Source organism: Haliaeetus leucocephalus, unplaced genomic scaffold (assembly GCF_000737465.1).
Source record: "Haliaeetus leucocephalus isolate CR32 unplaced genomic scaffold, Haliaeetus_leucocephalus-4.0 Scaffold871, whole genome shotgun sequence".
NCBI classification, from domain to species: Eukaryota; Metazoa; Chordata; class Aves; order Accipitriformes; family Accipitridae; genus Haliaeetus; species Haliaeetus leucocephalus.
Genome location: NW_010973307.1, coordinates 3,679,212 through 3,706,863, shown reverse-complemented (window position 1 = coordinate 3,706,863; position 27,652 = coordinate 3,679,212). Strand labels below are relative to the sequence as shown.

At 40.3% G+C, this 27,652-nt stretch overlaps 1 protein-coding gene across 4 annotated transcripts in view; it reads left to right on the top strand.

The window, feature by feature from the left end:
• The first annotated feature begins 690 nt into the window (after nt 1-690).
• Nucleotides 691-27,652, top strand: part of HMBOX1 (homeobox containing 1) — a 62,620-nt gene continuing 35,658 nt past the window's right edge. For 3 of the 4 annotated variants that reach the window (XM_010583155.1, XM_010583157.1, XM_010583154.1), the window contains exons 1-4: nt 697-776; nt 13,323-13,802; nt 15,770-15,855; nt 25,394-25,504. In XM_010583155.1, the coding sequence (XP_010581457.1) occupies nt 754-776; nt 13,323-13,802; nt 15,770-15,855; nt 25,394-25,504 (700 nt within the window). In that variant the 5' untranslated portion in view covers nt 697-753. Of the gene's footprint in view, nt 777-13,322; nt 13,803-15,769; nt 15,856-25,393; nt 25,505-27,652 lie in introns of all 4 variants that reach the window. The other variant, XM_010583156.1, reaches the window with a different exon arrangement.

Below are 27,652 nucleotides of genomic sequence, written 5' to 3'. Positions count from 1 at the left end.
CGCTGGACTGATTACACTACCAGACATCAGCTTTCTCCTTAGGAATCTACCATGTGCATTTAAGTATATGTCTGTGATTATATATGGGTCTGAATTAGTTACAGATTATCCACAGTAATGTCATTGAACATTGCCAGTTTTTAACCTATGGGCGTGCACAAGCTCAGAATACTCAGCTGGTTGGCCTTCTTTGGATCTGTAAAGTATCCATTTATAACTTGAGTCGTTATAATTCCTAGGCTGTTTGGATATAAAAGATTATTTACCAGACTTTAAGACTATGGGTCCATTGCAAACTATGTCAAAGCTCCTGCTGAAGGCAAGGGCAAGAAAGAGGGTGAAGCTCTAACAACCCATTTAAAAAATAAAGATTGAAAGATTATATAAGAAAATTCAGTGGTTCCAGGGAGCATTTTTCTTAACCATGGTTATATTTAGTGATTGGTATACATTCTACTGCCTTTCAGCAGAGGGATGTATTGGGTGATTGAGAAGAATCCTTAAGGGGCCTGTCCTTGTTTGGTTTTTTGTTTAACGAGAAGTGATTTGGTGCTGCTGCCTGGTGAAACTGCCGTAAGGTTGCCCTCTGTAAGCTGGTTGTATAATTGTATACCAGATAACAAGAAGTCAGAATGTATTTCCCTTTCACAGAAATCTCTAACAGTTTTGTATATTTTAATTGTGTCTTACAGAATGGTGAATAACACTGAAGACCCTCAAAAGGCTTTGTAACGTCCCATCCCCATGTAAAGTATGCTCAGAACTTTTCCAGTAGTGTAAGTACAAGCTAAAAAAAACCCCACAAAAATTAAGAGTTATATGGTGGGTTTTTTTTCTTTTAATTTGTCTAAAAATTGCAAAGAAATGGTTACAATGATTATCAGCAGCTGGCCAAATTGGAGAGTTCCACTGGTTTGGTATTTCCTAGACATTTAAACCAGGGAACAGTAGCATTTAATTCCTCCTTTGGTCTGGCTGATATGTTATTTCTACTACTTTTCTGTCACTTGAAGAGAAGGAAAATCATGCAGTTCTTAGAAACTCAGCCTTGATCAGAGAAAAGGTAGTGTTAAAAGAGAGATCTCCATACATCTACTAAACGTACTAGAGGGATACCAGAGCTGTGCTAGAGAGTTTAGCACCACTACAGGCTTGCTGAAAGGGGATGAGTACACCATTAATATAAGTAGTATAGAGCAAAGGCAGAATACCTAGGGCACCTAACCTAAGACTGGAATTGGATGTGTTGGTCTAAGCAACCACTGCTGTATCTTGAATCCCAGTATGAATTGAATTTGTCTGAATCTCATCCTTGAATTTGAGCCTATTAGTTTGTTCTTTTAAATGACTTCTGTCATGAATCTTCAATGTAATTGGTATCCATGCTGTTTCTTCAATAAATAAGCAAATGTATTCAAAGTTTGAAGCTTGTCAGGCTGAAAGGAAAGGCTTGACCTGTACTGTGCTGTCATCCGTATCTCTCACTGGCCAGTTCTCTATCACTGTTCCCCATACCTCTTTTATAGGCATGACCAAATGCTTGTCCACTGGCAATCAGACTCTTGAGATACTTTGACCTCTTGACATCTGATTGTACCTTCTGTCAGACTGAGTTGGAAAGAGAAATCCTGTCTGCAGAATAGGTAGCAAGAAACTGGGCTGCTGTGAATGCAGTCAGATTCTCCCAGATGGATTATTTCAAGGATGAAGATTATTCATCTAGCACATGGACATTCATAGTGCAAGTGGCAGTGCAGTCACAGACTTCTGTAGAGGGAGTCACAGCAAAAAGTAACGACTGCCAGGGATTTCGTGTTGGAAACTGAAGTACCAATGTATTTCAAAAAGACTTCTTGATACAACCATTAATTAGTTATTTTCTATTGCTGGTGGCCTAGTCTTCTATTCAAAGCTAGTGGTTTCCTACTTGGTTGCTAGTCCCCTGAGCAACCTCCTCTTCTTTCTTGTAGCTGAAAATATGTTGGATTTCAGTATTAAAATCACCACTTGAAATTGTAAAGATCTAGCGCACAGCAGGAAAGAAGTCTGAAGGTAGGGCCACACTGCCCTGTGCATCTTTATTATACTGGTAATTCAGAGTTTGCAGAGTGATCTTAGAGCTCCTCTGTGCTTTGTGTGAGCACAAGGACAGTCTGTCAGCTTTAACTTTGAATCAGACTTTTAACACAAGTTTCCAAACTTTGAATTATATAGTTTTAATTTCCTGTGCTTTAGCTAGATTTCAGTTATGTTCTGCCCCTGTGCAGTTTTAGTTGGATATCATGTTGTTCTGTTGCTTTCTGGAATCGTTGTTGCACATTGATGTGCCTTGTTAATCAGCTACCACCCTCCATCAGAGAAGTAGCAGCTTTTTCAATTTAGTCCAGTATATGTGCAGTTAATATGGTCATCGAGAGAGCAATATAAGTATAGGTGAATAATTTTTGACTGAGTGAAAGCTGGGGTGGACCTATTTGGAGGGGATTAGAGAGTATTAAATTAGATGAAATGGGCCAAGATGACCCATTCGGGTATAAAGTTTCCAGATTAAACCATAGATATCTTTTTAAAAGGATAAGTGGGCATCGTGGTTTCGGAAGGAGAAAGAAGCAAACAGAGTCTTTAAAAAAAAAAAAAGGTTTTAAATACTGAATAAGATTAAAATTGAACAGTCTTAAAACTATCATGGTTAGAGAGTAGTTTGGTTACTCCTACCATGGGGCAGCATCTTCTCTCAGCAGAGCAAAGTAGTCAGCTGGCTGCAGTTACCATTTCACCTACCTAATTTTTATCCACAGTTGGATGAGAGTCAGTACTCAAGAGGAATTTGAGGCATGGTGCGAACACAAGACTCTTGATTTTGGTCTCACAAGAATTAGTAATTTATCTGAAACTAAGGCCTTCTGTAGTCAATGCAAGTATATCTCTGTTGGGTTCTCCGTACATATAATGGGAGTAATTACTTGTACTTCACAGGCTCTTGGTGGTATTGATTAATTAATATGTGTTAATAGTGATATATGACCATCAGTATTTCTGTTGCATGTTTCAAACTATCTCTCAAAATACAATTTCTGATAGAACTAGACAGTTTCAACATCATCACTTAAAAGTTTACCTGAATTATCAGGCTAGTGCTTCTGAATCTAACTGCCAACAATGACAGAGCTGTCTTGGGAGTGAGTAAAAGCCTGCTGAGCGGAAAGAAAATAAGTATGAGTAATGCAGATGAAGAAGAACTAGATTGAAGCCTTGTCATCATTTAGGAAAAACAACAGAAAGAAAGGAACAAGTATGTGAATGATACCAAAGTCAGCATGCATTGAAGAACAGACGGTGAAGTTACAGTGGCTTAGAAAGTCACCCACGGCTGAGCTGTGTTAACTATCCAGCTTCCTTGAAATGTGACACAAAACACGTTAATTAAACCTGGGTGAAAGAGGACTCAGCTAATTTGCTCTTTTTGTCTTCAGTGACAAGGTATCGTGTAAGTAGTTGGTGGCTGAAGGAACGTTCAGTTGGCATTTTAAGCTTCCTTAACTGAAACAATGTCTTGTCTGAGCCCTTAGTTTTACTTTAAGATAAACCAGAGGAGTTAATTCATGATTTCACAGGCAGCTAAGCCACTCTGAAAGGAACCTAAAAGAAATCTTGTTTCATGTGTGCCTCTTATGCCTACTTCTGCTTTTGGCCAAATTGGTTTGTCCTCATCTGTTGAGTTGATAAGAGCAATCATCAGAGCCTTCTCTAAGCTAATTCAGCTTGATAACCCAGGCAGAAACTGGCTATGGGTGGGTTGGTTTGTTGATTGATAGATTTTCCTGCTGGGTTAGTGAACTGAACTGGTCTGTGGAGATTGCCACCAAGTCCTGGAGCTATGCAGAAGGGCAGAAGAGCAGGTCGTAGGTCAGTTCACCCTCTCATGTATCTGTAACCTCAGGACTTGTATCTGTAGGTGTTCTCCTCCTGCTCCGAGCAGGACACACAAAGGTTTGGACTTGCCCTGAGAATATAGACTGGGTCTTCTGTATGTCATGCAAGAGGAAATTTCCTGAGTTCAGGTCTGGGCTACACAAAGAGATGTTTGTTGTTTTAAGAGCATTAATTAGGATATGTGTTTCTTTTTGAAATGCTTTTAAATAAAATAAAACTCTAATATGGATGCAACTGTGGCCAAAAGCCCATGTTTTTGCCATTGTGATTTAGGTTCTTCAAGAAGCCCCTGTTACCTATTCCTGAGTTGTTCTCCAAGTATAATCTCTGTCTTCACTAAGACTGTGCCAGTAAAACTACACTTGCAAACTGTTTTCTAGCAGAAGAAAATTTGCTTTGTAGTTAAGCACAAAATCAGGGAAAGGTAAATTTTAGTTATTTGTTGGGTTTGGATTTTAGTTTTCTGAAGTAAAAAATTTCTCTTTAAGAGAGTGTGTTGATTGTTTCTGCTGGTGATAGATCCTGAGGGAGAATGAAGGTGCCTGAAATACTTCAGAATGTCTCTTTTTCTTTACGTGTGGAATTGAGGTGGTGGAAATCCTGGTGATGGCATTCCTTGAAGCTTGTCCTACACCTTGTCATATCTGATGCTATAGACGGACTCTGTAGGATGGCTGTATGTGTGGTGAGAAAACACTCAAAGTTTGGCCAGGTACTTGGTCTGCCTTCTTGCAGAATGCTTGTGTGACTTTGAACAAGTCATTTTGATTTGTCTGAAGGCTAGCCCGTTTCTGTGAGCTCTTGGTATCAAAAATTAGCATAGTTTTCCTTCCCTGCCTCACAGGGATATTCTATAGACAGATGTGTTTCAAGTATTTAGGTACTCCAGCTAGCAGAATTAATAGAGAAGAATTCTGAGATTCTGTCTGGATTTTAATAAAGGATTGGTCAAATTCTGAAGTGAACTGTAAGAGGAAGAAGACAACAGTATACCTATCCTTGTAATCTTGACAGCTGAAAATACGTGACTTGCCAGTCTAGTGTCTAGGTTGAGCCATGTCTCAGTTTTATTGGCACGGTGACTCTGTTTATGTGGGTTAAAGACACTTATTTCGGTGTGTTGTTGAGATTTGCTTAGCTATGTAACTCAAGTGCACAAGTCCTGCCCTGATTCTGTTACGGAGCTTACATATCCAAAGTCTAGTCTTTGGTTCCGAAATCCAAGAGCTCCTCCTTTGCTCTTGGCACAGGTTTGGGCTTTGGGCCCTGGTTCAGCACTCAGCTGCCACTATAGCTTTTTCTCTCTATTTTTTAGTCCTTCTGACCCCTCCTTCTGCCCTTGAATCCAGCCTCAAAGTTTGAATTCCTGCCTCGTTGCTGTAGAATTGCAACAACGGTAGGAAACCCAGATTTTAGAAGTAGGGAAGGTTAGGGTTAGACAGATAAGGTGTCAGTGTGAATCAGTCTGTGCCTTGAGTAGAATTCAGAAGTATCTGGCTCCCAGCCCTGTGCTTAGTCAGAGGTCAGTCCCTTTTGTAAGACTTGGATTATGATAATAATTGGCATTTATATTATATTTTTGCCTTGTAAGATCGATCTCAAGTTCTCTCTCTCTCTCTCTTTCCCAAAGAGGTAAAGCGGATAGTATAAAGCAGAGTAAGTTACTCACCCAAGTGGCATCAGTGGCAAAACTGCTAGGGTTTGCTTGCTGCCAGTGTGTCAGCATCCAGTAAAAAATAGTTTATCGGCAGTGAAGAATTTCAAAGACCGAGTGGAAAAACAGCTTATGTAGCAGTAGTGAATCTGGGTTTGGGGCTCTTTAACTAGCTGAGAAACTTGAAGCCTCCTGAAGAAATGATATGTTGATATTCTGCTCTCAGCTTGCCTTCTATAATTTGTGTAGCGGTGAGTATTTGATTACGTCGGATTTATTTTCAGAAGTTTCAGGCTGCTCTTATTAATTGTCACCATTTTGATCGAAAGCGTATGGCAGTGTTCTGCATTCATAAGGCAGTGTTTTGCATTCATAAACAGAACTGGTGACGTTTAACCTCGATAGATCAGCTTGTAGTCTGATTTCACTCCTTGCTGCAATGTGAGGCTTTCGTTTCTCTGGGATGAGAGCAGTCATTACAAGCATTACATTTTGTTTGTGAATCAGGATGAATGGGAGTAGAGTCCTCTTTGAAAATCAGAACTAAGAGATGCAACTGCAGGAGATAATTATGCTAACGTATGGATAAGGATGGCTCTGTGTTCGTTGACATGATGAGCACTTAAGGCCTGATTTTTTTCTCTCTTGAAAACTGGTACAACTCCACTGAAAATACTGGAGTTGCAACTGATGAGCATAAGTGTTGGCTTAGATGAGTCAGATCCTTAATCCTCTGTTACGCCCCAGAATTCATAGCATCAACTACTGTTTTGAAGGCAGCTTTGCTTAATATGGTGCAAAGCTTTGGGCGTTTCTGATATATTTAAATTGGCTGTGAATAAAAGGAGATGCATTTGTTCAGTAAGAACAGAAAAGGCCAAAGCTTGAATTTCGGAAAACTAGATAGTGTTATGCCCTAAACACCCCAATTTTGTTCCAGCAGTGCCTTAGAACTGCACTTGATGGGTCACAGTGTTTGCCACTGAACGTGTGTGCATGGTGTGCACTCCTTACTTTGTGATATATGTCAAACGCTCTGTTTGTGGAACAGCTATAGCTCAGAATGGAAGTCCCTCTTGAGCATGTTGTAAGAACCAGCTGCTTCCTTTGGGATGGGTAACGGTGGGTGAGATACAGAAAAGGAAGGAGGAGTGAATGAAACTTAGCTTGGGTCCTTGGATCTCATAAAAATGTATGGAGAGAGAAACAAGCTTGCATAATACAAAGCATGGTTAAAAAATTAACGGACTGAGCAGCTGGAAGTAGTTTCTTTGTAGTCACTGGTTCTGATAGAAAGCATCCGGAGCGGTAGTTCATGTGAATTAGGTTGTCGAGCATCAGGCTGGTTGATAAGCAAATTATATTGCCTTTGGAAATAGCAATGCCATCCTTAATACCCATTTTTGCTTGCTGTCTAGCCCAGAGACCTCACGTAGAAAGGAAACGTAGCAGCCCAGTCATACCGAACAAGGATCCCTACACTGGTGCATGGTCTGGGGACTGGGCATGCAGAGCCAGCACAGCCGCTCTCTCTGCTGTGTTTTTAATAGCTGGAGGACATCCATCTCCACAGTTACTCAGATAGGAGTTCTCACTAGTACTATATGCACATACACACAGGAAAAAACCTGGCGGGCTAAGGAGTTCAAGCTGTGAGAAAGACTGTGATAGTTAAAACACTTGTTTAGTTAACTACTTGTAGAAGGTAATCTTTTTGCTATATACTTTGAGATAACCTACTTCAGCTGAAAAGCCACAACTTTACCTTGTGATTTTGCTATTCCATTTAAAGGAAGACATTCAATGACACCAAGAAAGTGCGTGTTATGTTGCAATAAATGATGGTGCTATACAAGATAAGATTACAGATTCTGGAGATACTGTTAATGGGACAGTGTAGTGCTGTTACGGTCCTACCCTGGACCAGCAGTATATGCCATATGTCAATGAAGGGTAGAAGTTGGCATCTCTCTCTATCCTGTTCGCCACAGTTGATGTGACTTTATCAGAATCATTCTTAAACCAATTACCAGACCTAGGATCCTGTTCTGAACACTTTGGCTCTAGCCCACATCAATATTATGCAGATTATATCAAATAGAGGTCTTATATCAAAAAGCGCAACTGGTTTTGTAAGTCTTGAGCTTTGCAGAGATTATTAGATAAAGCAGTGATGAATTTTAATGGAAATTTGGAAAAGGACCTCTGCAGAAGAGGAGCTTTTCAGCGATGCTAGAGTACTTCCTACTCATGTACAGTGGGTAGAAGAGTGGAAGAAATTATTTCTTGTGATCACTAAAGAGTCCAGAGCCATTTTGTCAAGTGTTAGAGGTGTTAAGGCTGGTTTCTGGCCTTATTCCCAAATGGGTAATTGAATTGCTTTGAACTTCTGCAAGTTCAATTGGACATGGGCTTAGCTCATAGCTGTTTTTATGGGATTATTCTGCTGTGTTCCCTCATCTAGAAAGTTAGTGTCAGGTAAATGATTCTTGTATCTGTGTGGGCCTGGGTCATGATAGTAAGTGAGAAAACCTTGCTGTGTTTTTCCTTACTTTTCTCTATGAGATGCAGGAAAATAAGGGAAGAGAACACCTCTGTATCAGGAATACCCATGGCTACGTACCCCTGCTCAAGATGAGTACTTTCAAAGTGGGGAGGGAGTCCCATATCTAAAGGGTGAAATTCAATAAAAAAGAGGCTAAATAAGTCTTGGTGGTATGACAAGGAAAAGCAATGGTATTGAGAGCAGTTATGCCCCTAAACAGCCTTCACTCCAGAAAGTGGTGTTCAGGTGAAAAAGAGTGATGCTGCATCTGGCTGGTTGAGACCGGCTGGTTATTTTATATCTGTCCATTTGGGAGGGAAAATAAGTTCTTTTTTATTTAGCTCCTTATGGTTCTCCCTTCAATCTGATACTCAGGTACCTCAGGTTCCTTTTGGATGAGCCACGAAAGATAAGCATGAAATTTTAATGCTTTATAGATACCAAGAGTCAGTACGTGGAATTGGTCCATCTCACTTGGGGTGTGACTGCCACCTTAATGTAAGAAATGTAAATATGTTTGATACTTTAAGCTACCTTTTTTTTCTGTCAGGATCTAAATAAACTTGATTCATTTTAAGGGCCAGATTCAGTTGTTAAAAAATTGGTCAATGTTAGTTTTGAGCTTAATTAGTACTTTGCAGAGGTCTTGCTTTCAGAATTTCAGGGGGAAAAATGCATGACAATTCTGCCTTGGTTGGCTCTCTTTTTCTGATATCTCCCCAAGGAAATTTGACAGCCCATTGTAACTGGTGAGAGTTTTGCTAACTGATCAGAAGATAGAGCATGTGATTATAAACTAAGATCTGCTAGTGTTGAGGATATTTTGCTACACTGGCAGCAAAGTTTGCCAAAGTTTTGACTACAGCAAAGCAGTTGATCCACAGTCTTTGTTCTCAGGAAAAGTATTTGCTAGCTTTGTTTTCTCCTGCACACCCCTAACCATTCTGCTTGTCCCTATCTTATTTTACTTCTTATTACTTTTGCAGTTGATTGTATTTCACAAGGAAAAAGAGGGGGGAAGCAAATGGAATTATAGCTAGCCAGAGGAGTTCTGGAGGATAAGAGGCTCTTACAGCAATATGGGGGGGATGAAGTAGTGGAGAATATCCATTAATTAATGAGGTGAATGAAATTGTGATGATTCTAAAATGGCTGATTTACTTAACTGCTTTGTAAATTGATCTTTAAACAGGGTAAGTTTATTAAAATATTTTAAAAAGGGAAAATAACTGAAGCCCTGCTAGAATAACAGTTCTAAATAATGTTACTGTAGTTATTCATTAAAAAGCAGTAGATAGTTGGCAATGTTGGAACATGTTCAATAATACCACATTTTGCAATATTTGTTTAGGGTATTTAATGGAAAATTCCTTGTTCTTGCAGTTGTTTTCCATATATAAACTCACTCAGAAGCATTGTTTCTAGATCCTATGGTTTTGTAGACAAGCACATCAAAATGTGAATAGGAGTTCAAAATCAAGAAGGCCAGTAAAGAAGTATGTCAGATGCAATATATGCTGTGTATGTAAGCAAAAGCAAGGCAGGTTTTAGATCTGTATATGACATTAGTGAGACCAGCAGTGAGATACTGTGTCTGATTTTGGTGTTCTTATCTTCTTAAGCATTGCAAAATTATACAGAAGTTGTCTAAAAGGGTTGGAGGGCTAGAAGAATATTTTCCATGGAGAGACAGACAAATCATTGATTTTGTTTTTGGTTTTTTTTTTCAAATTGCCAACTTTTTTCCAGTGATGGTGTTAAACATAGTATAATGGACTTAATTTGACAGTAGGTTTGCTACTCCTAGATTACTTTCTGCAGCCCACAGATATAACAGGACTCGGTAGAACACAAGTTGAAGTCATCAAATATCTTATTCTTACGACAGAGGACGGCCTTGTCCAGCAGTCCTTGCATCCCTGTGCGATGGAAATTACTGCATGTACACAGCAGGTCCCCGCTGCATCAAAGTGGGACACATTGGAGGCCAGAGCACTTTCCCACATGGAGCCATGTACGACAGAAGCTTGACCATTTCTTTTGCATCTTGAGAACACTGCAGTTCATTATCTGTGATTCACCAAAGGATACTTAGGATTCACTAAAGGATTGTGTGTAATTCACCAGAGGAGATTAATTTGGCCTGAAGAACCCAGATCTAGCAGCTCAGCCCTGACATTTTAGAGAAATTAGGAATCACACCCAAATTTTAAAGGAAATTACTGGTCATGGCCACAAACTGCTGCAGGAAATGATAAGTTCTGTGTTGCTTGACATTTTTGAAACCATCTGGAAAGTCATGCTTTTGTCAGATGCGAGTTTTTCGGTTCACGAGGCTAGAAGGTCAAAAGTTTTGGGTTTCTAGGTCTGTGACAAATGGGAGATTAAACTAGATAATCTAAAGTATGTTTTAGTATTAAATGTTGAAGAGTCAGTTAAGTAGGAATTTGAGTAGAGGTAATTCTGGATGGAGGTTGTGGTTCATTAAATTCCCCAGTTCAACAAAGTACTTGAGCACATGAAACTTGGTGTTGACAGATAAATGATCCAGCAAATGGTGACATTAGAAATACAGGTAAGGAATGCCAAAAATGGGTTTATCTCTAAGGAAAGGCAAGCTGGCATATCTAGTGAAAACATCTCAAGGCCAGATGTTTAAGAAGCAATTTTCTACTTTAAAACCATGCTACTTGGACCTGACATAGGGGGCTTTCAGGGTGTACAGCAGTTTGTGGTATGAGTGAGTAAGTCAGTGTGACACTTCTCTTTTCACAAAGCTTGGAGAAAAGGACTGAGCAGCCCTGCCTCCCCCAACACAGAGGCCAAACCTAGAACACAATGTCTGTTTCCAAATGCTCCTTGTCAAGCTCTGAACGTCTCAGTCTGAGATGCAACTTCCAAATTTTAGTTGTTACAATTCCAGTCAGTTGCCAGTCTACTGCTGCATTGGCTGCTGTGTCCTCCTTTTAGTAGAATAATCTGGGTGCTTGTCTTCTAAAATTTAAAATGGCTTGTACGTTTTCAGTAATCAATTGTCCAAAGGACAGCACATTCCTGTTGGACTGAAGCACTTATATGGCTGTAGTCAGTCTGTCTTCTCACATAGTCATTTTCTTGGATGGGAGTCATCCCCTTGCATTGTCCTGCTTCCTCCTCCCACCTGCACACTGTTGAAACAATGAAAAGGGCTCAATAGTTGCTTGATGAAGCCAAAGATAAGAGCTGCTTCTTATTTCTGTATTTTCCAGGCTGCAAATGCCATTTTTGTGGATTCATGCATCCTGGCTTTGTAGCACCATGTATGTAGCAGCTACACTCTAGCTACAGCTGTGCTAAGCAAGCCAGTTCTCTGTGCTGTTCTTCAGCCCCAAGGCCACTTGGCCACATCCATACTACCAGACGTTCTTAGCCTTGATACCGAGTGGCTGCATCCAGCCAGAGTGTTTGTGGTTTCTGCTCCATGCAGAATCTTGAAAAAAGCCTGCAGATTGGTCAGGAGTGCACTGGTTGTGCTGGACCAAAACTGTGCCAAAGACAGTTACAATGATTTAATAATGCTGCAGATGATGGTGTGGAGATGCTACGGTGCCTCTTCCTGGGCACTATTTAATTTGCTAGTATTGACATGGCTATACCCTCTGACTCAAGGACAGACCTGTTACCATTGCTTAGTCAGGTCTGTGTTGTGAGATGTTACTCCTCTGAAGAGAGTCCCTTGCTGCACCCCCAAAACCTGTGGGCTTGGTTTACTGTGTTTCATGTATTTGACAAAAAGACTAAATGCAGCAATTGAAAAAGTTTTGTCACTCTGTGGCTCCTGTTGGGGATTTCTCTGTGCCAATGCAGAAATGGAAATGAGGAGTGATCTTCAAAATTTGTGGAGAGAAGTAGGCAGCCCTGTCTCTGGAAGGTCTACCATAATCATGACATCCATCATCCCTCTTTTGGTTTTCATAGGGTCCTTGGAACTCTTACTTGACTTTCCCGAGGCTGCTGTTTGCCTGCTCTCACTTGTAGGGATTGTACTTTAGCTCTGTCATGTCTCCTGGAGTCTGAGTGATCTCTTCACCCTGCTCTCATGCAGGAATTGTAATAAACCCTTGACTCATAAGAAGATTCACAAGAAGGATGGAAAATGCCTTGATCTCTTTGCCAAGTTCTGTCTGCCCTCCATCTGCCATCCCTTCTTCTCAAGATATTGAGTTCTGAAGGAGGTGATCTTGTCATTTGTATGCTATTTGGATCTATAGTGAGGAGACTTAGGAAGGAAGAGAGATTAAGGGAGCATATTGTGATTTTTCAGTTCCATTTCTGGTCTTTGCAGCAAATACGTGTTCATTGTTCTGGCACTTTGGGAAGTTTAGGACTTGAAAATGCTTTTGATGAGCCACCATGATGATTGAGTTACATGAGAAGCCTGCCTTTGGAGGGGAAAAGGCTGTAGACTTATTTCTTTAAATGAAAGCTCAGTAGTAATTGGATGTGCTGCACTTTCCTTGTTAGGGCAGGCGATCTGTGACAACATTCCAGGTTCAAAAGTTACTAACTTCAGAAACGGGACTTCAGACAAATCAACTTTGGTCCTACAGGCCACTAGAATTTCCGCTAGGTGTGTTTTTATCTTCTTTTTTTCAAGGTAGCAACAAAAAGTTAGGGCAACTTGAACTCTTTGTATTTAAGATTCGAAAGAGTTGAGAGTCATAAATCTCATGTCATAACTGGTTAAAACTTCTCCAGAAAAACTCAGCGTCTGGCCTTGACCTAACAGTTTTGGAATCTGGGACTTCTGTCTCATGCATACTTACAGTGGGCAAAAATTTGTCTGAAATCAAGTTGCAGCCTTAATTACTGAGCAACCACTGTCTCTCTGTAGCAGTGGTTTATCAAAAGCAAAAGGGTACTAACTGCAGGTTTATTATAGAAGGTGTAGGGAATGCTAGTAGAAGAGAGAAGTGCTATTTGACTACTTCAAAAAAAATAAGCCCTTTTGCTACATAGTGAGACTAGCATTCATGGGACGTTGCCTGCTGAGTTTGTTTGGAGGTGGACTTTTGGGCTGTCAGCTCTGTCATGTGTGTGACCTAAAGTTTTGGACCAGAATTGATCTTCACTGCAGGTGAGGTACTTTCCATGCACCACAGAGACCTATTGAACTGAAGTATTTGCTTTTATATTTTACCTTGTTTTCAGTCTGCTGGAAACCATGTCTCACTACACAGACGAACCAAGATTTACCATAGAGCAGATAGACCTGCTTCAGCGCCTGAGACGTACAGGAATGACCAGACATGAAATTCTCCACGCGCTGGAAACCTTGGATCGTCTTGATCAAGAGCATAGTGACAAATTTGGAAGAAGGTCTAGCTACGGAGGTGGTTCCTACAGCAACAGTACCAACAATGTCCCAGCATCTTCCTCTACAGCCACAGCTTCAACACAGACCCAGCATTCTGGGATGTCCCCATCACCAAGCAACAGTTACGACACCTCCCCACAGCCTTGCACTACTAATCAGAACGGGAGGGAGAGTAACGAGAGGTTGTCTGCATTCAACGGGAAGATGTCACCTACCCGCTACCCACTTGCAAACAGCTTGGCTCAAAGGTCGTACAGTTTTGAAGCTTCTGAAGAGGACTTGGACATTGATGACAAAGTGGAGGAACTGATGAGGTTAGTAGAAGTCTTTGTAAAAAGTTTGGAAAGTCAGAGTGAGAAGTCCCTCAGAAGAAATCTGCATGTTGGAGTACTGCTGTAGTAGTGATAAGTATTATCAAGAAAGCAGGAACTGCTTTAGACAGCTGTTCTCCTGCTAGTTCCCTAATGGTCACTATCTGAGTACCTCTCACCTGCCTCTTAGTCTTGTGTAGTGAACCTCTGGCTGTGTGGGGGTATCCCACAGTCTGTTTTACTGTCAAAATATTTTTTCCCATGCTGTACCAAAAATTGAAATTGATGTTAGTACACTAATTTTCCGCCCTACTCTTACTCAGAAGACTTCTGACTGAGTGTCAATTCACATGGCTCTTCCTCCACTACTTCATACCAGTTGTATTTCCTTCCATATATAGGAGGAGTAGGGAATCTGCTTGGTTAATGCTTTCCACTGGGATCTGCAGAGCATGTATGTTATCTGTTTATAGTTTGTGGCAAGGGCTGACTCTCTAAGATTTGCACAGTGTGCAGATTGGCATAGGAAAACACAAATAATAAAGAAGAAGCAGAAGTCTTCAGTGAGAGCCAGTTGTGGTGGGTTTTTTTTCCAGACTGACCTTCCTTTACTTTTAGCAGCTTCCTTTTCAGCATTATGGCAAAGATGAAAAGAGGGGTTTATACGACTGAGGATGAAAGTCGAGAGTCAGTGGGCTTGATAGCAAAAAGAAGTAAGAGGAAAGGCCAAATGTCTCAAAACAATTTTGGTCATAATGTTGGAATGTCTTTTTTTCCCCCCAAATTTGCAACATTAATGAAGTACCTATGAGAGAACTAGGGTCCATAAGCTCCAGGATAAAAATATGTTTGCAGTAGTTTGGAGATTTAGGGTAAAGGTGTGCCTTTTGGGGGAGAGGATTAGAGATGAGCAGTAAGAAAAAGTTGATCAACTTCATTTACTGTTGGCTGCAGGATAATGGAGTAATGCAGGAAGGTGGTGAGTATAGCAGTATGCTGGAGTTCCCATTGCTGAAGTTCAGTCGTTCCTTTGAGTTTTGGGTTCCTATGCAATAAGTCTCAGGTAGTGCTTTTAGTGCTTATTTAAACTGAAACTACTTTTATTTGCAGGCATATGGAAGATGAGTGTTGGGTACAGAAATAAAAATGAACCCACAACATAGCATTTATTTTGCATTTACATTTGCAAGCTTGAATCTGCCTTGAATGCTGCTGGGGCAGGAGGGGAGAAGGGGAAGGGAAATTACCAAATGATAAAGCCTAGTAAAGTTGGGTTTTAATCGTCTGCCCTTCTCAGGAAGGGAGGGAAGAAGAGGAGGGAAAAGTATGAGTTTACTGCAATTGAAATTTGCTGCATATCACAGTCCCTGTGCAACCTCCAAATTATTTTCTTTTTAGCACAGTTTTGGTCCCTTCTGAACTATCTTTGCACACCTTGTAAAAATCATACAAAGGCTTTAAATAACTGGCACTTGTTCAGTCAGTGCAAGCTGTGGACTAAGGAGGTAGGGGTGGGGGGATAGAGGTTGCAAAATCTTTTCTTCTTTGGGTCTGTTCCTTAAGGTTGGAGAAGGCTTGTGTATGTATATTCATTTGTGTGGCTAACCATGCAGACCCTGCTATCCTTTATTTTTTATTTTTGTGCCTCATTTTTATGACTGAGGTTTTTATGCTGGTATGAGAGATTTATTCATCCCTGTGTAATGAAACTTTGTACATTCCATATGGCAGTGCTGCACCTAATATGAATTATATAGGACATGAGTCATCCATTCTCCTGCTAGGGTACTTTGATCAAACGTGACACTTGTTAAAAGAAGTGTCCACCAGTGAGGCACTTTGACTATTTTAATGCCTGCCTTCCCCACTCCTTGTCCCCTAAATAAAGGAAATAAAGCCATTTTGCATCTTCAAAGTGCACTTTGGTCTGTCCGTTTTTTTGTGTGTTCTTTTGTTTTTTGTTTTGATAGGAGGGACAGCAGTGTGATAAAGGAGGAAATCAAAGCCTTCCTAGCCAATCGGAGAATTTCCCAAGCAGTTGTTGCACAGGTAACAGGTAAGAGCTCAGGGAGTCCTTTCTTCATTTTGGGAAACTGTGTCTAACTGCCTATCTGTGCACAGTGCAGATGTTGGAATATTGCTTGGCTTTCTGCATTGCAGTGCAGATCTGTCAGCTTAGTCATGATAATGTATGCCTTTGATTTAAGACCCATTGTCCCGCACATCATGGAACTTCCCCAGTGAATCACTTTTTCTTTTTTTCTTTTTTTGTGGCTTGTGCTAGCAGATTTTATTTTACAGCATTATAATAAGCCCGAAGTTCTTATCTTAAAATGAAAACGGTTTTCCTTAATTCTTAAATTGTTTGTTGAGTGTGGCATAGATGTGTATCTGCATCTCTGTGTACGAAGCGAGAGAGATATAATATGTATTTATATTATAAAATATATGTGAATAGTCAGGAGACACAGCTATAGCTGGTATCACTACATCCAGGAGTCAGATTATGATAGTTTGAAGTTTTTCAATCATTTGCCTTTGAGGCACGATTAATGAAAATCAGATGTGAGGTTGAGGGGATGACCATATTAGCTCAGATTTTACCTAGAAGGAGGAATAGTTCTCTTTTTGCCCTCTACCCTGTGCCTTGTCTCTTTCACATTCGAGTGACAAGTGAACAGACTGCAGGGATACCACTTCTTCCTTGGGTGTGTTCCAGAGATTTACACAAAAAGTAACAAAGTCTTGCTGCTCCTCCATGGAGTGGGGTGCTATTAGTCCTCCTTTACAGGCTCGCGCTGCTTGTCCGGAGCAGCGTAGCTGGTAGTATATTTAGAATCATAGAGTCATTTAGGTTGGAAAAGACCTTTATGATCGAGTCCAACCGTTAACCTAGCACTGCCAAGCCCACCACTAAACCATGTCCCTAAGCACCACGTCTACATGTCTTTTAAACACCCCCAGGGATGGTGACTCCACCACTTCTCTGGGCAGCCTGTTCCAGAGCTTGACAACCCTTTCCGTGAAGACATTTTTCCTAATATCCAATCTAAACCTCCCCTGGCGAAACTCGGGACCATTTCTTCTCGTCCTATCACTTGCTACCTGGGAGAAGAGACCGACCCCCACCTGGCTACACCCTCCTTTCAGGTAGTTGTAGAGAGCGGTAAGGTCTCCCCTCAGCCTCCTTTTCTCCAGACTAAACCACCCCAGTTCCCTCAGCCGTTCCTCATAAGACTTGTGCTCTAGACCCTTCACCAGCTTCGTTGTTCTTCTTTGGACACGCTCCAGCATCCAGATGAAGACTCGATGATAAAATACAGATAGCTCAATCCCATGTTATACCTATAACACTCATTTTTTAACTCAAGCTTGAATATAGATCTTGAAATAGATCGTTTTTAAGGTTTCTTGATGACTGGGAAAGCCAAACTAGCAGGAGGGAAGTTGTTCTTTTATGATATTTCCAGTACTTGAAATCTCATAACAACCCATCTGTCTACAACATCTGGATTTGCAGACATGCTAGCAGTTGAGGTAGGCAGGCAGAAACGGTGCTTGAGCCATGGAGCCAGGAATTCCTTCCACGTCTCCACTCCTCTCTGTGTTCTTGAGCAAAATTACTTGTCCTTCCCTGGTTTCAATTCCATCTGTAAAATCATGAGATTAACATTTTGTGTAACTCTAAGGAATGTTATTAGCCTTATCAGATGTTAGCACTAGTACTTAAAAAATTAAATGCTAAGTCTAGTTGCTCAAATTGTACCTGAACTCTGAAGTTTTGGTAGTTAGTGGGTCACTCCCCTACTTTTGTGCAGTCCTTGCCTGAATATAGTCCTGGAATAACCCATCTCTGAATTAACCTCTGTATAGCACCCTTCACATCTACCAGCAAGCCAAACTAGCTTCCCCTTCAATAGAAATAATGCAAAGAGGAAACAATTGCAGAGAAAGAGTCTTCCCAAAACAAGCCATAATTTCATTTTTGGTCAGTGGCGCTACTGCATGCAGGACTGTTGAATCAGAATCACCACACCAAATCTAAGACAGAGTCTGTATCACTAAAAGGAGCTGATCTAATTATATTTAGCTAGGTGTCTCAGTGCATGTCTTGATACCACTGCAGGCAGACTGTAGGAAAGTCAAGACTGGTCTCTTCACACCTGATCATTTTGCTCCTTCATCCTCAACCTACTCGCTTGGATTTCAGTTGCTAAAGTCATTAAGTTGGCATTTAGCCTTTGGGAGTTCTCATTGTTTGCCAGGCTGTTCCTCCTGTAAGTAAATGACACCATCCACTTCATAAATGGTTGACTAAGTTTCACACTCATCCCACTCAACCTACCTGCGTAATATGGCAGGGAATCCAGAACATACACAGTGATCAGAGAAAATATTACTAGATATCTCTTTCAAGCCTGTCAGTGGGACAGAACGAAGACTGAACTAATGGCACTGTGTTATTACCTTGTTTTCGAGCCAAAACAATGGGAAACCAGGTAGATCTAAAGGCTAAATGGCTACATTCTTTTGAAGCTCACCCAGTAGTGTTTTCATGGACCTTTCAAATAAGAAAAGACAGTGGTACTTTGCACATGATGCAGTTTCTCAAGCAGAGATAGCTGTAAGGCTTGTGCTACACTGTGATGCACCAGTCTCTTCCTCCACTACCCTTTGCAGCTGAACTGTGTTATCCTCCATATGCTTGGTGGGAAGGTCTACAGGAGCTGATTCGTTTTAAATATAACCCATAGCCTTGTGTAAGCAGATGCATAGTACTTATGTGCCACTATTAAGTATGTAGTTATGGCTTATCTGAAAGAAATAGTAAATCTCAAAGAGATGTTTGAAGGGACCAGATTAAAGAGTGTGCTGAACACTACCAGGGAAAAACATCAGCTTCCTTTCAAAAGCACGGTATGGTGAAGAGTGACTGAAAATAGCTCGGGACAGAGATCCAGAGCAGAAAGCACGTGTCCTAGGGCTCTCACTTCCAGAGTTGTCTTAGGCCTGATGAGTGCTAGTTGACTTGTGTATTCTTCAGATGTATCCAGCATCCCTTCCCATTCATCAGTGAAACGGGCTCTCAAGGAAGGCCTGGAAACCACTTTTGGTTCATTAAAAAAGCAGTCTGCATAGACAGAGGTAATGCTTTGCAGAATGTATGATTCCCAAACGGTATCATCTCAGCATTTACAGACTTAGTCTTATTGATAAAGCTGTTCTGTAAATAATTCCGTAAACAAGAGGAAAAATAGATTAATAAAATCCAAAGAGTGGTTAGTAGCAAATGGCATAGAGGAGGATCCTAAGAGTGAAATGATACCTTTCCAAAATACTGTTCAGGCTCCAGTGATCCTTGTCTCAGGGTCCTCTTTATTTTTTTGCACATCAGGGTGGCAGCCTATTCTGGCCAATGAAGAGGCTGTGAAAGAGCATGAAATGGGGCAATTCTGCAAGAACAGATCAGCAGCCCACAGAGGCTGGTGTGCTTACAGACTCCATCACCTGTCGTAGTACAAACATAGCAAGCTGTTTCTGGAGGCAGTAGGGCAGATGTTGGGCATATTTGACTTGCCCATCCACTGGCTACCACCCTGCATCAGCTGGGAAGTAATTTGTTTAATACTTGAGATAAATGCAGAATAGCATGGCCTCAGCTTTTAGTGTTCATGTCTTCTGCCCTGGGACGAGAGGCAAGAAAGAAACAAAAAATTTATGGCTGGCTCTGTCCAGGAGGAGAGTTTTTTGGCTTGCCTATCCATGCTGTCAACTTTCTCCTTTTAATCTCTGTTAAGTTCTTTACTACTCTGAAAAATTGTGTGTGTGTATGTAATGGGAGGGGAGGATGGCATGAAGAGGGGAAAGGACTAATAGTGCATCTGAACAGTGATGTTAGACCTTTAACTAGGAACCTAAAACTTTGCTTCCTTCTCTTAATTATGGCTGGGTTTGAAGGTGGCCAAATTGGATATATAAGTGATGGACTTTAGCTAAAACAATGTATTTGCATGTCTTCAGACGGCAGGTCTTGGATTAGCTCATGAGAGAGTATAATGTTTCCTCTGTGCTTATGACCGTATTTGTCCCCATTCTGTATCTTGTTGTGTTCTGTCCTTGGTGCACGAACCTCTATGGCAACTTCTGCCCCTTGAAACTTCCATTTTACCTTATTTCGCTAATTCTTCAAGCCACTTAGCATTTAATTCAAAAATGTCTTTCTCCTTTTTCTCAATTCTAATAGTGCAATGCATTTATAGAATACACATTCCTACATCCGCCACAGTCCTACAAAGCACAGGGAGCAGCCTTGTATTTACAGACTCTGCAACAGTAAATGGCTTTTCCTTCTGTTTTTCCTGTGCTGCAGCGCAAGGGGATGGGAGGTGATGGAGGGGTAGGATACGTGAGAGAGGAACATGGACCTGAAGGTTAAAGTCAGCTGTTGCAGTAGAACAGTTTTTTAGGATCTCCTAGTCTTTATAAAATGACTAGAAACTTTAAGTCATTTAGATAATGAATCTGACAGGGAAAATTAAACCTGGAAGACATTCTACAGGGCTGCCTTGTGTACCAGGAGAAGATGGCAGATTGGAAAATAGTAACAGAGTATTAAATGTTGACTTGAAAATAAAGGAATGATTGATAAGAAGCAAAAACCTAGCATAACACTTATTAGTGCTGGTCCTAAATACAGGGGCTGCTTTTTATAGAAACTTTTTTAATAGTGTCTGTAATAAGATAAACAAGAAGCACTTGGGTTGGGCTCTTTATAAATAATCTCCTACTGATAAGAAAAATGACAGTATAAACAGGAGCTAATAATAGTTCCTGCTGAATTTCCTATCTTGTTATTTGAAGCTCCTTTTAACATAGCTGCAGCTTACTCGGGGGTAGGTATTTATCCCTACATGTGGCAGGTGAGAAGCCAAATTTTTATCAACAATAATTTGAAGTCGTGTGCTGCAATTTGCTTTAATTGCCACCAGAATTGTATCTGAGTACCAAGTAAGTTATGGTCAGAAGGCAAAGGATAAAGAGATAAATGTAAACTTATTAAGAGATGCTGTCTTCTAGCTTCCAGATGTAGATGGAGGGCAGGGGAAATGTTTTCAGAAACTAACATCTTTCTCTTATGTACTACAGTAAAGGAGAGAGGGAGGAGTATACATAGATGAGCTCTTTGCAGCCTGGCTAAATGCTTTGATGGATGATGCCTCTGCAAGGTTTGGAAATAGTACCTTTTCCATTTTTTACAGTTAGGGGGTGAAGGAACAAAAAAACCCTTACTCTCCTGAGGTCACAGTGGAAGCAGTCTGTTGCAGAGCAGGAATTTGAATTCAGATTTCTCAATTCTTAGGCTAGTACCACCCATAAAAAAAAAACCACCATTAAAAAAAAAATAATCGACAACAATAAAATGCAGAGGTAATTTTTTTTTTACATACATAGCATATAGAGCTTTCCAGTGTGCAGTTCTGCTAACCTTCCCAATTACTCTGCTTGTACAGTTGAGCCCTGTCCTACTGTCTCTGTCTTAATTGATAGGAGATCTTGAGGACTTAGCTTTATATTATGCTAAACACACACAGCATCTAGCGCAGTGGAGGGCAGCCTTGAAGTACTGCTGTAACATAAATAAAATCCCTTAAGGTTTGGAACTTACACACAGGGATGCTGAGCAAATGCAAATACAAACAAAGCGAAACTTAACTAGTTCCATTGTGAAGAGAACTCAGAAAATTACTGATCATCTGAAATGGCAAGAAGTTGGATTTTGAAAGACATTTTCCTTTTTTTAAATTTTTTTATACTCATGACAACACAGGCAAAGATTTGTTTTTCTATGATTTTGATCTTTGCAGGTTTTCTGTAAACAAGCTTTGCTAATCTCCTAAATTGATAGATGTCCTTTGCAAGCATGTTTTATATAAATCTAGGACTTTGCTTACAAACTGAAGAATTAAAACACAGTCACTTTTTTCTCCAAATCTGACGTATTCCAGGTGCTTCTAAAAATCTCTCCTGAAAGAAACATTAAAGAAATGCAAAGTAGAGTCGCTGAACAAATCTGTGAAGGTGAAAACCAGTTACCAGAGACTTGATGAATAGCGGTTTTGAGGGATATGAGCAGATTTGTACTGCAGATACCAGTTGCCTTCTCTTGAAGATGCATTTTGCCGTTTCTTCTATGTATTTGAAAGGGAAACTTTTTCCCCAAATGATTTATGTAGGAGAGAATGGGGCTGGTCAGAAGAGCATGTGTGTACTGTCATCTCCATTTTGTTTATAATTAGGAAGTGTAACCTGCTATGGGAAGGAGTGACGTGTGACACAAGAAGTCAACATTTGAATTGCTATAATCCTTTGTGATTACCACTTCTTTCTTCAGTATTTTCTGTGAGAAAAGTAGTTGTGCTCATTACAATGTGTTTGTGTCCCTGCTGATGCTGAGCCCAGAGGATGGCAGTCTTCCTTGAGGTCTGTGGTTCAGTTTGAGAGTCAATTTCCTCAAGACAGCTGGATTTTCAGTACTCCAGAGAACTTACTTCATTAATCTGCTTCTGGCAGCAGGATGATTTCTTTTTCCTGCCAGTGCAATTTCCTAAAGTAGCATGATTACAGGCAATGTGACAGGATGGTGCTGGTGGTAGTACTAGTCATTGTCCCTATGTAAAACCCACTTGAGATGCAAGAAACTGACATGACAATTTGGGGGTTTGGGTTTTTTTCATTGAAAGGAGTAGAGGATGGGTTTGTCATTAAGACATTGTAGTGGGATCTAGGAGATCTTGGATCAGTTCTGCTATGGACTTTGCATGTGACCTTGAATCAGACACGCTGTTGGAATATACAGTTTTTGGGCCTCTAAACCGAGCTGAGGTACAGATGAAAGATATTTTATATCTTAAAAAGTGGTATAGGTAGAGGAAACCTTCAAGAAGCTTAGCTGTCATTACAGATCTCTGAAACAAGGAAACAGAATAATAAAACACAGCAAAGAATGATAGGAAATGGAACTTAAAAGGGTCTTCTAGAGGTCATCCACTACATTCCTATGACCAAAACCTAGATCAGCTGCCTAAGCCATATCTGACGTGTTATCTGGGTTTGCAGCATTGCTATAGAAGTCTGCTAGCCAAAGAGCAAAATGGGCTGTGGGCTTTTTGCTAATGCAAGAAAAAATGCTATGGACTGCAGTGCCGTTCATGAGATACTGTACTCAAGTAATAATGTACTGAGAATTTATAGTGCATTTGTTAAATCTGTACATCTCAGTGTCCTTTACAAAGCTCCATTTTGCTGAAGCAACTTTTATAAACTGTGAGGACTCGAAATGAGTCAAATGTGGACATGGCAATACACAGCTTGAATCTTTTGGCTCCTGTTCCTTTGCTTTGTTTTGAGCACATTGTCTGAAGTGGCTAACATCTGTACCACTTTATGACAGTATCAGGCAGCCTCTTGAGCAGAATTTGGATTTTCCGCATTTTCCGCTGTATGACTCTTGTTGAAGATACTTAATCTTTATTTATAATTTTTATCTAATAATGCTTTGCATTTTTATCTTACGTTGCTATCCAAACACTCAACAAACAGTAATTCACTGCAATAAGTGTAAGTGGACTGTAGTAAACAAGTAAATTAATGGTGCTGTTACCCATTGATTAATAGGAGCCATGCAGCCAAAAGCAGTAAGACACAAACATTTGTGTCCCACAGCACTGTGTTAAAGAAATGGCTTTTATAAATCATAATGGTAGATGAAGAACTGCAAATTTTCAAAACTTGGTCTTTTCACTGGTGATCAGGCCTCTAGATTGCCTGATTTCAAGTAGACTGAAGCCTTGTTTGGGGCCAGAGAGTTTTATCAACTTAGATTGACTTCTTTTGGTATTAACTTGTATGCTTCCACAGTTACTTCATGTAAACTTGGCAGAATCTAAGATGTGTGTTTGGTTGAATAATTCTACTTCCTTAGTAGTACAAACTCAGTTATATTTCCCATTGTGGGCCCTGGGGGTAGTCCACTCTTGACTGCCCCAGCTGTTTCTGAACTCTTTCAGTTGTGGAGCAAAGGCAGTCTCTGGGAACGGGCGTTAAGAAGATCAATAGATGTACACGAAGCAAAACCAAACCAGGGTGTGTTGTGTGGGCAAAGCTCTGTTGAATAGCAGTAAGCTTCTGTACTTGAAACAAAACACACCTATCCCTTTTCCCCAGGACAATTAAAACTTCATAGGCTCTGGAATTCTCTGTAAGGAATAACAGTTAAGAGCATAAACCCTGTGATTTTAAAAATCCAGTTGGAGTAAACCCACCTGAATATGATACCTGAGAGTCAAGTCGAATCATTCTAAAGTTAACTAGCTTCAGTGTTCAATGCAAAAAAAAAAAAAAAAAAAGCATAGTAAAACCCCTGTATTAGAAGTGGTAAGACTACAGGGGGTTGTTTTTCGTGAGTTAAATATGATTATGAGATCTTATAAAACGTTGATGCATCTCAAGAGGGGAGAGGTAGTTTGGTTTCTGTGTGAAAACCAGCCTTCTACCTGCCTCAGTATTACCACCAAGCAGGTGGTGGCACAGGTGGTGTTCAGCAGTATATTGTTACTTGGAGCACCTCCTAAAACTTTAGTTCTCAGGAGAGTTTAGATGTTGTTAACCCTTTCTGATAGCTGAAGACCGTTGTGGAAAGCACAGGGAGTCCTACCTGAAGTACTGCTTCAGTTACTCAGCAAACTATATATTTTTTGATGTTTTCAAATGAATCTGCAGTTCATCTCCTAGTGCACTTTTAAACCTTTTGCTTTATTTGGTTCCTCTCCTTCTGATCACTTCTTTTCCCCTTCTGCATCGATTCTTCATTCAATGTCACGCTTTGGAAATAGCTTTATTAACTTCTAGGGGTTTTCCCCCTTTTACTGTTTTCTTAGAAGTCTTGCTTTAAAAACTCTGGAACTTTTTGTCCCTAATCTTGCCTGGATACCTAGAGCTTGAACCCTGCTTTGCTGACAGACAGCTGCCCTTCCTGTTTTGTTTTCCTAGCCGTTGTTATAGCTGCTGATAGTTGGCTTGCTCCATTTCTGGGCTGATTCAATCTATATCATATAAACTGTTTCTATGTTTATCTCCCTTCTTACTCAAGCATTGAATGATAATGATCTCCTAACTATCATTTTTGTATATATATGTGTGTGTATATATATATATATATAAAAAAGTGGGTAGGGGACTTGTTCCCATTTCACGGGTGAAGAAATTTAAGAATCGGGGAAGTTGTGGGCAATTTAAGTCAGTGGTAGATTTGACTTCCCAGTTTGTACCCTCTTGGCTTGTAGGTTGATTTTGCTGGTTGCAGGATGTACCTTCAGTAAGGTCGAAAATAACAGCAGGGAGAAGTTAAAGCAGTTAGGGACAGGGTGGGGAAACTTGAATTCTCTACTTTTTCTGTGATTGAAACATTGCTAGTTCCTGGGCTTTGTAAGACAACACCTTTTATCAGTACATAAACCACTTCAAAATATTTTAAAAAGAACAAGTTTTCTCTTCCTCTTTCTGTCTTGTTTTTGTTTTGTTCTGTATTTTTACAGGTATCAGTCAGAGCCGGATCTCCCATTGGCTGTTGCAGCAGGGGTCGGACCTGAGTGAACAAAAGAAAAGGGCATTTTACAGATGGTACCAGCTTGAGAAGACAAATCCTGGTAAACAAATACAGCCTAAACATCTCCTGCTGATTTATTTATGGAAAAGAAGCCTTTTGTCGCTGTTTTGTATTATCACTGATCATTCACTTCTTGGTCTGGCGTACTGTAGAGGTATTCCCTCTGACCAGTTTACTTTTTAGGAGGGTAGGAACAAATCTGCACTTTGCTTTGCAGCAAATGATCTAGAGCTGACTCCTCCATATCAGTCTATCCAGCTCCTCGGTCACGGTTACTTGCCCTGTCCTCTCACCGCTAGTTAACTCTGGGAATCAGAAGCTGTCAGTGAAGTTGTAGTCAGCTAACATGAAATAAATGCTGAGGCTCTTCAGTATGAAGAAATAGAAAACAGTAATAATGGCTGCATAATATAAAGTTGCAGCAAAAACCACACGGTTCAGCAGAGAGGAACTTTGGGATAACTTCAGAGGGTTTTGGGTTGGATCTCAAGCTCATGGATAGGATGTTGATAGTTACAGTGATAAGCTGGAGATGTGTCTCTCAAATCCCACCTGCTTCTCCAAATCTCAAAACAGATCTTAAATTTAAAAAGAGGAGTAAAGCTCCTTATTATCTTTAACTAACCAGCAATCTTCAAAATCACAGTTGAATTAATTTCCTTGCATTGTTCTTCTCCATAGATTTTGTTTGACCACAGTTATTTTTCCCTTTAGCAGTTTTATTGTAAAGATCAAAATATTTATGTTTAATTTCCTTTAAACAATGGCATGATTCAGTTAACTGTGTAACTGTTTTGAAGAATTTAAGACTCAGGCTCTCTTATGTGAACTTGGCTTCAATATCCAGAATTCTATTAAGAAAAATTCCAGTGAAAACAGATCCTAAAAACTTCTGCTCTGTGTGTAAGCTGAAAATCAAGAGGCTCCAGCTGTCAGTTGGCCTGAGAATACTTTAGCTTAAAGTTGAGTGGGTTCAAAGTGACAACCAAGCCTGTCCTTTCTGTTAAGCATCTAGAAAACTGTTTTAAAGAATTAAAGTGCCAAGGGTTGTGAAGTGCTGGCAAGCTGCAGGGATTGCCAAGAAGACTTGATTTTGCAGTGGCTGGAATTGTGATACTAAGGATCAGCAAAGTTACTGGATACAACCATTCAGTATCAGCTGCTTTGAAAACCTGAAGTTGTACTCTACAAAGTAACTCTCAGCCATTTTCCTTTGATGGAAGGTATTGCCTCCAAAACAGTGGAGAGAAATAGAGGTTTTTTTGAAGGTGTATTTTGGAAAAAAAACCAAAAGTCCTCTCCTAACAATGAAAACTGTTGCAGGGCTCTTTCCTATAGCCTTGCATCTTTTCTTGCCAATATCATTTGGAGCTGTTTAAGAAATAGTATTCTGTGCTAGTATTCTGTCAAACTTAGCACTGAAATATCTACTTCTTCCTCTTAACCTTTCTTTCCCCATATCCACAAGCTCACATCTTGTTCGTCCTTTTGCTCCTGAGAAGTGTCTAAGGAAGGAAGACTTGCAACTGTGAAGGTTACGGCTTAAATTGAAATGAACCGATGTTAACCTCTATTTTTCTGATGCACTGTCTTGCTGAGGTCTTGTTCTCTTTTCTTTATACACATGGAAAAATTTCTTGAAAAGTGGTTGTTTGAGTTTAACCCTTTTTCAAACGAGAGATCTTATACAGAATTTTTAAGAAGTGTAAAAGGCAAGATGGCTTCTCTGCGTATGCCAAGGGACTATTTGGATGCACTTAAGTTCCCTTTAGGACCAAGTAACATTTGGTTTCTTTTTAGAGTCTGAGGTAAAGGGGGGAACCCTCGGTTTTCCCATAGCTGTTGGAAAAGTCTGCTTGAGGAAAATGGTTGTGTTATTTATTGTAGGATAATCCACTGCTTTGAATTATTGCCATCTACTATATTGCAGGTCAGAGTGGCTAGATAAGAGATAATTAACATGCATATGTGCAAGTGTATACAGTGTATTAAGGGAGTTACCAACCTTCTCCAGAGCATCCTGGATTTAAGTTACTGTTCTAAAACCAATTTGGAGCCTAAGTTTTGGATACTACTTACAGTATCCTGTGATTAGTAGACTTGACTAGCTGTTCTGCTGCCTTCTTCAGAGTCAGAAAATGAGGAAATCAGTAGAGCCTCCTGCCATGTTCACAAAGAAGTGATGCTG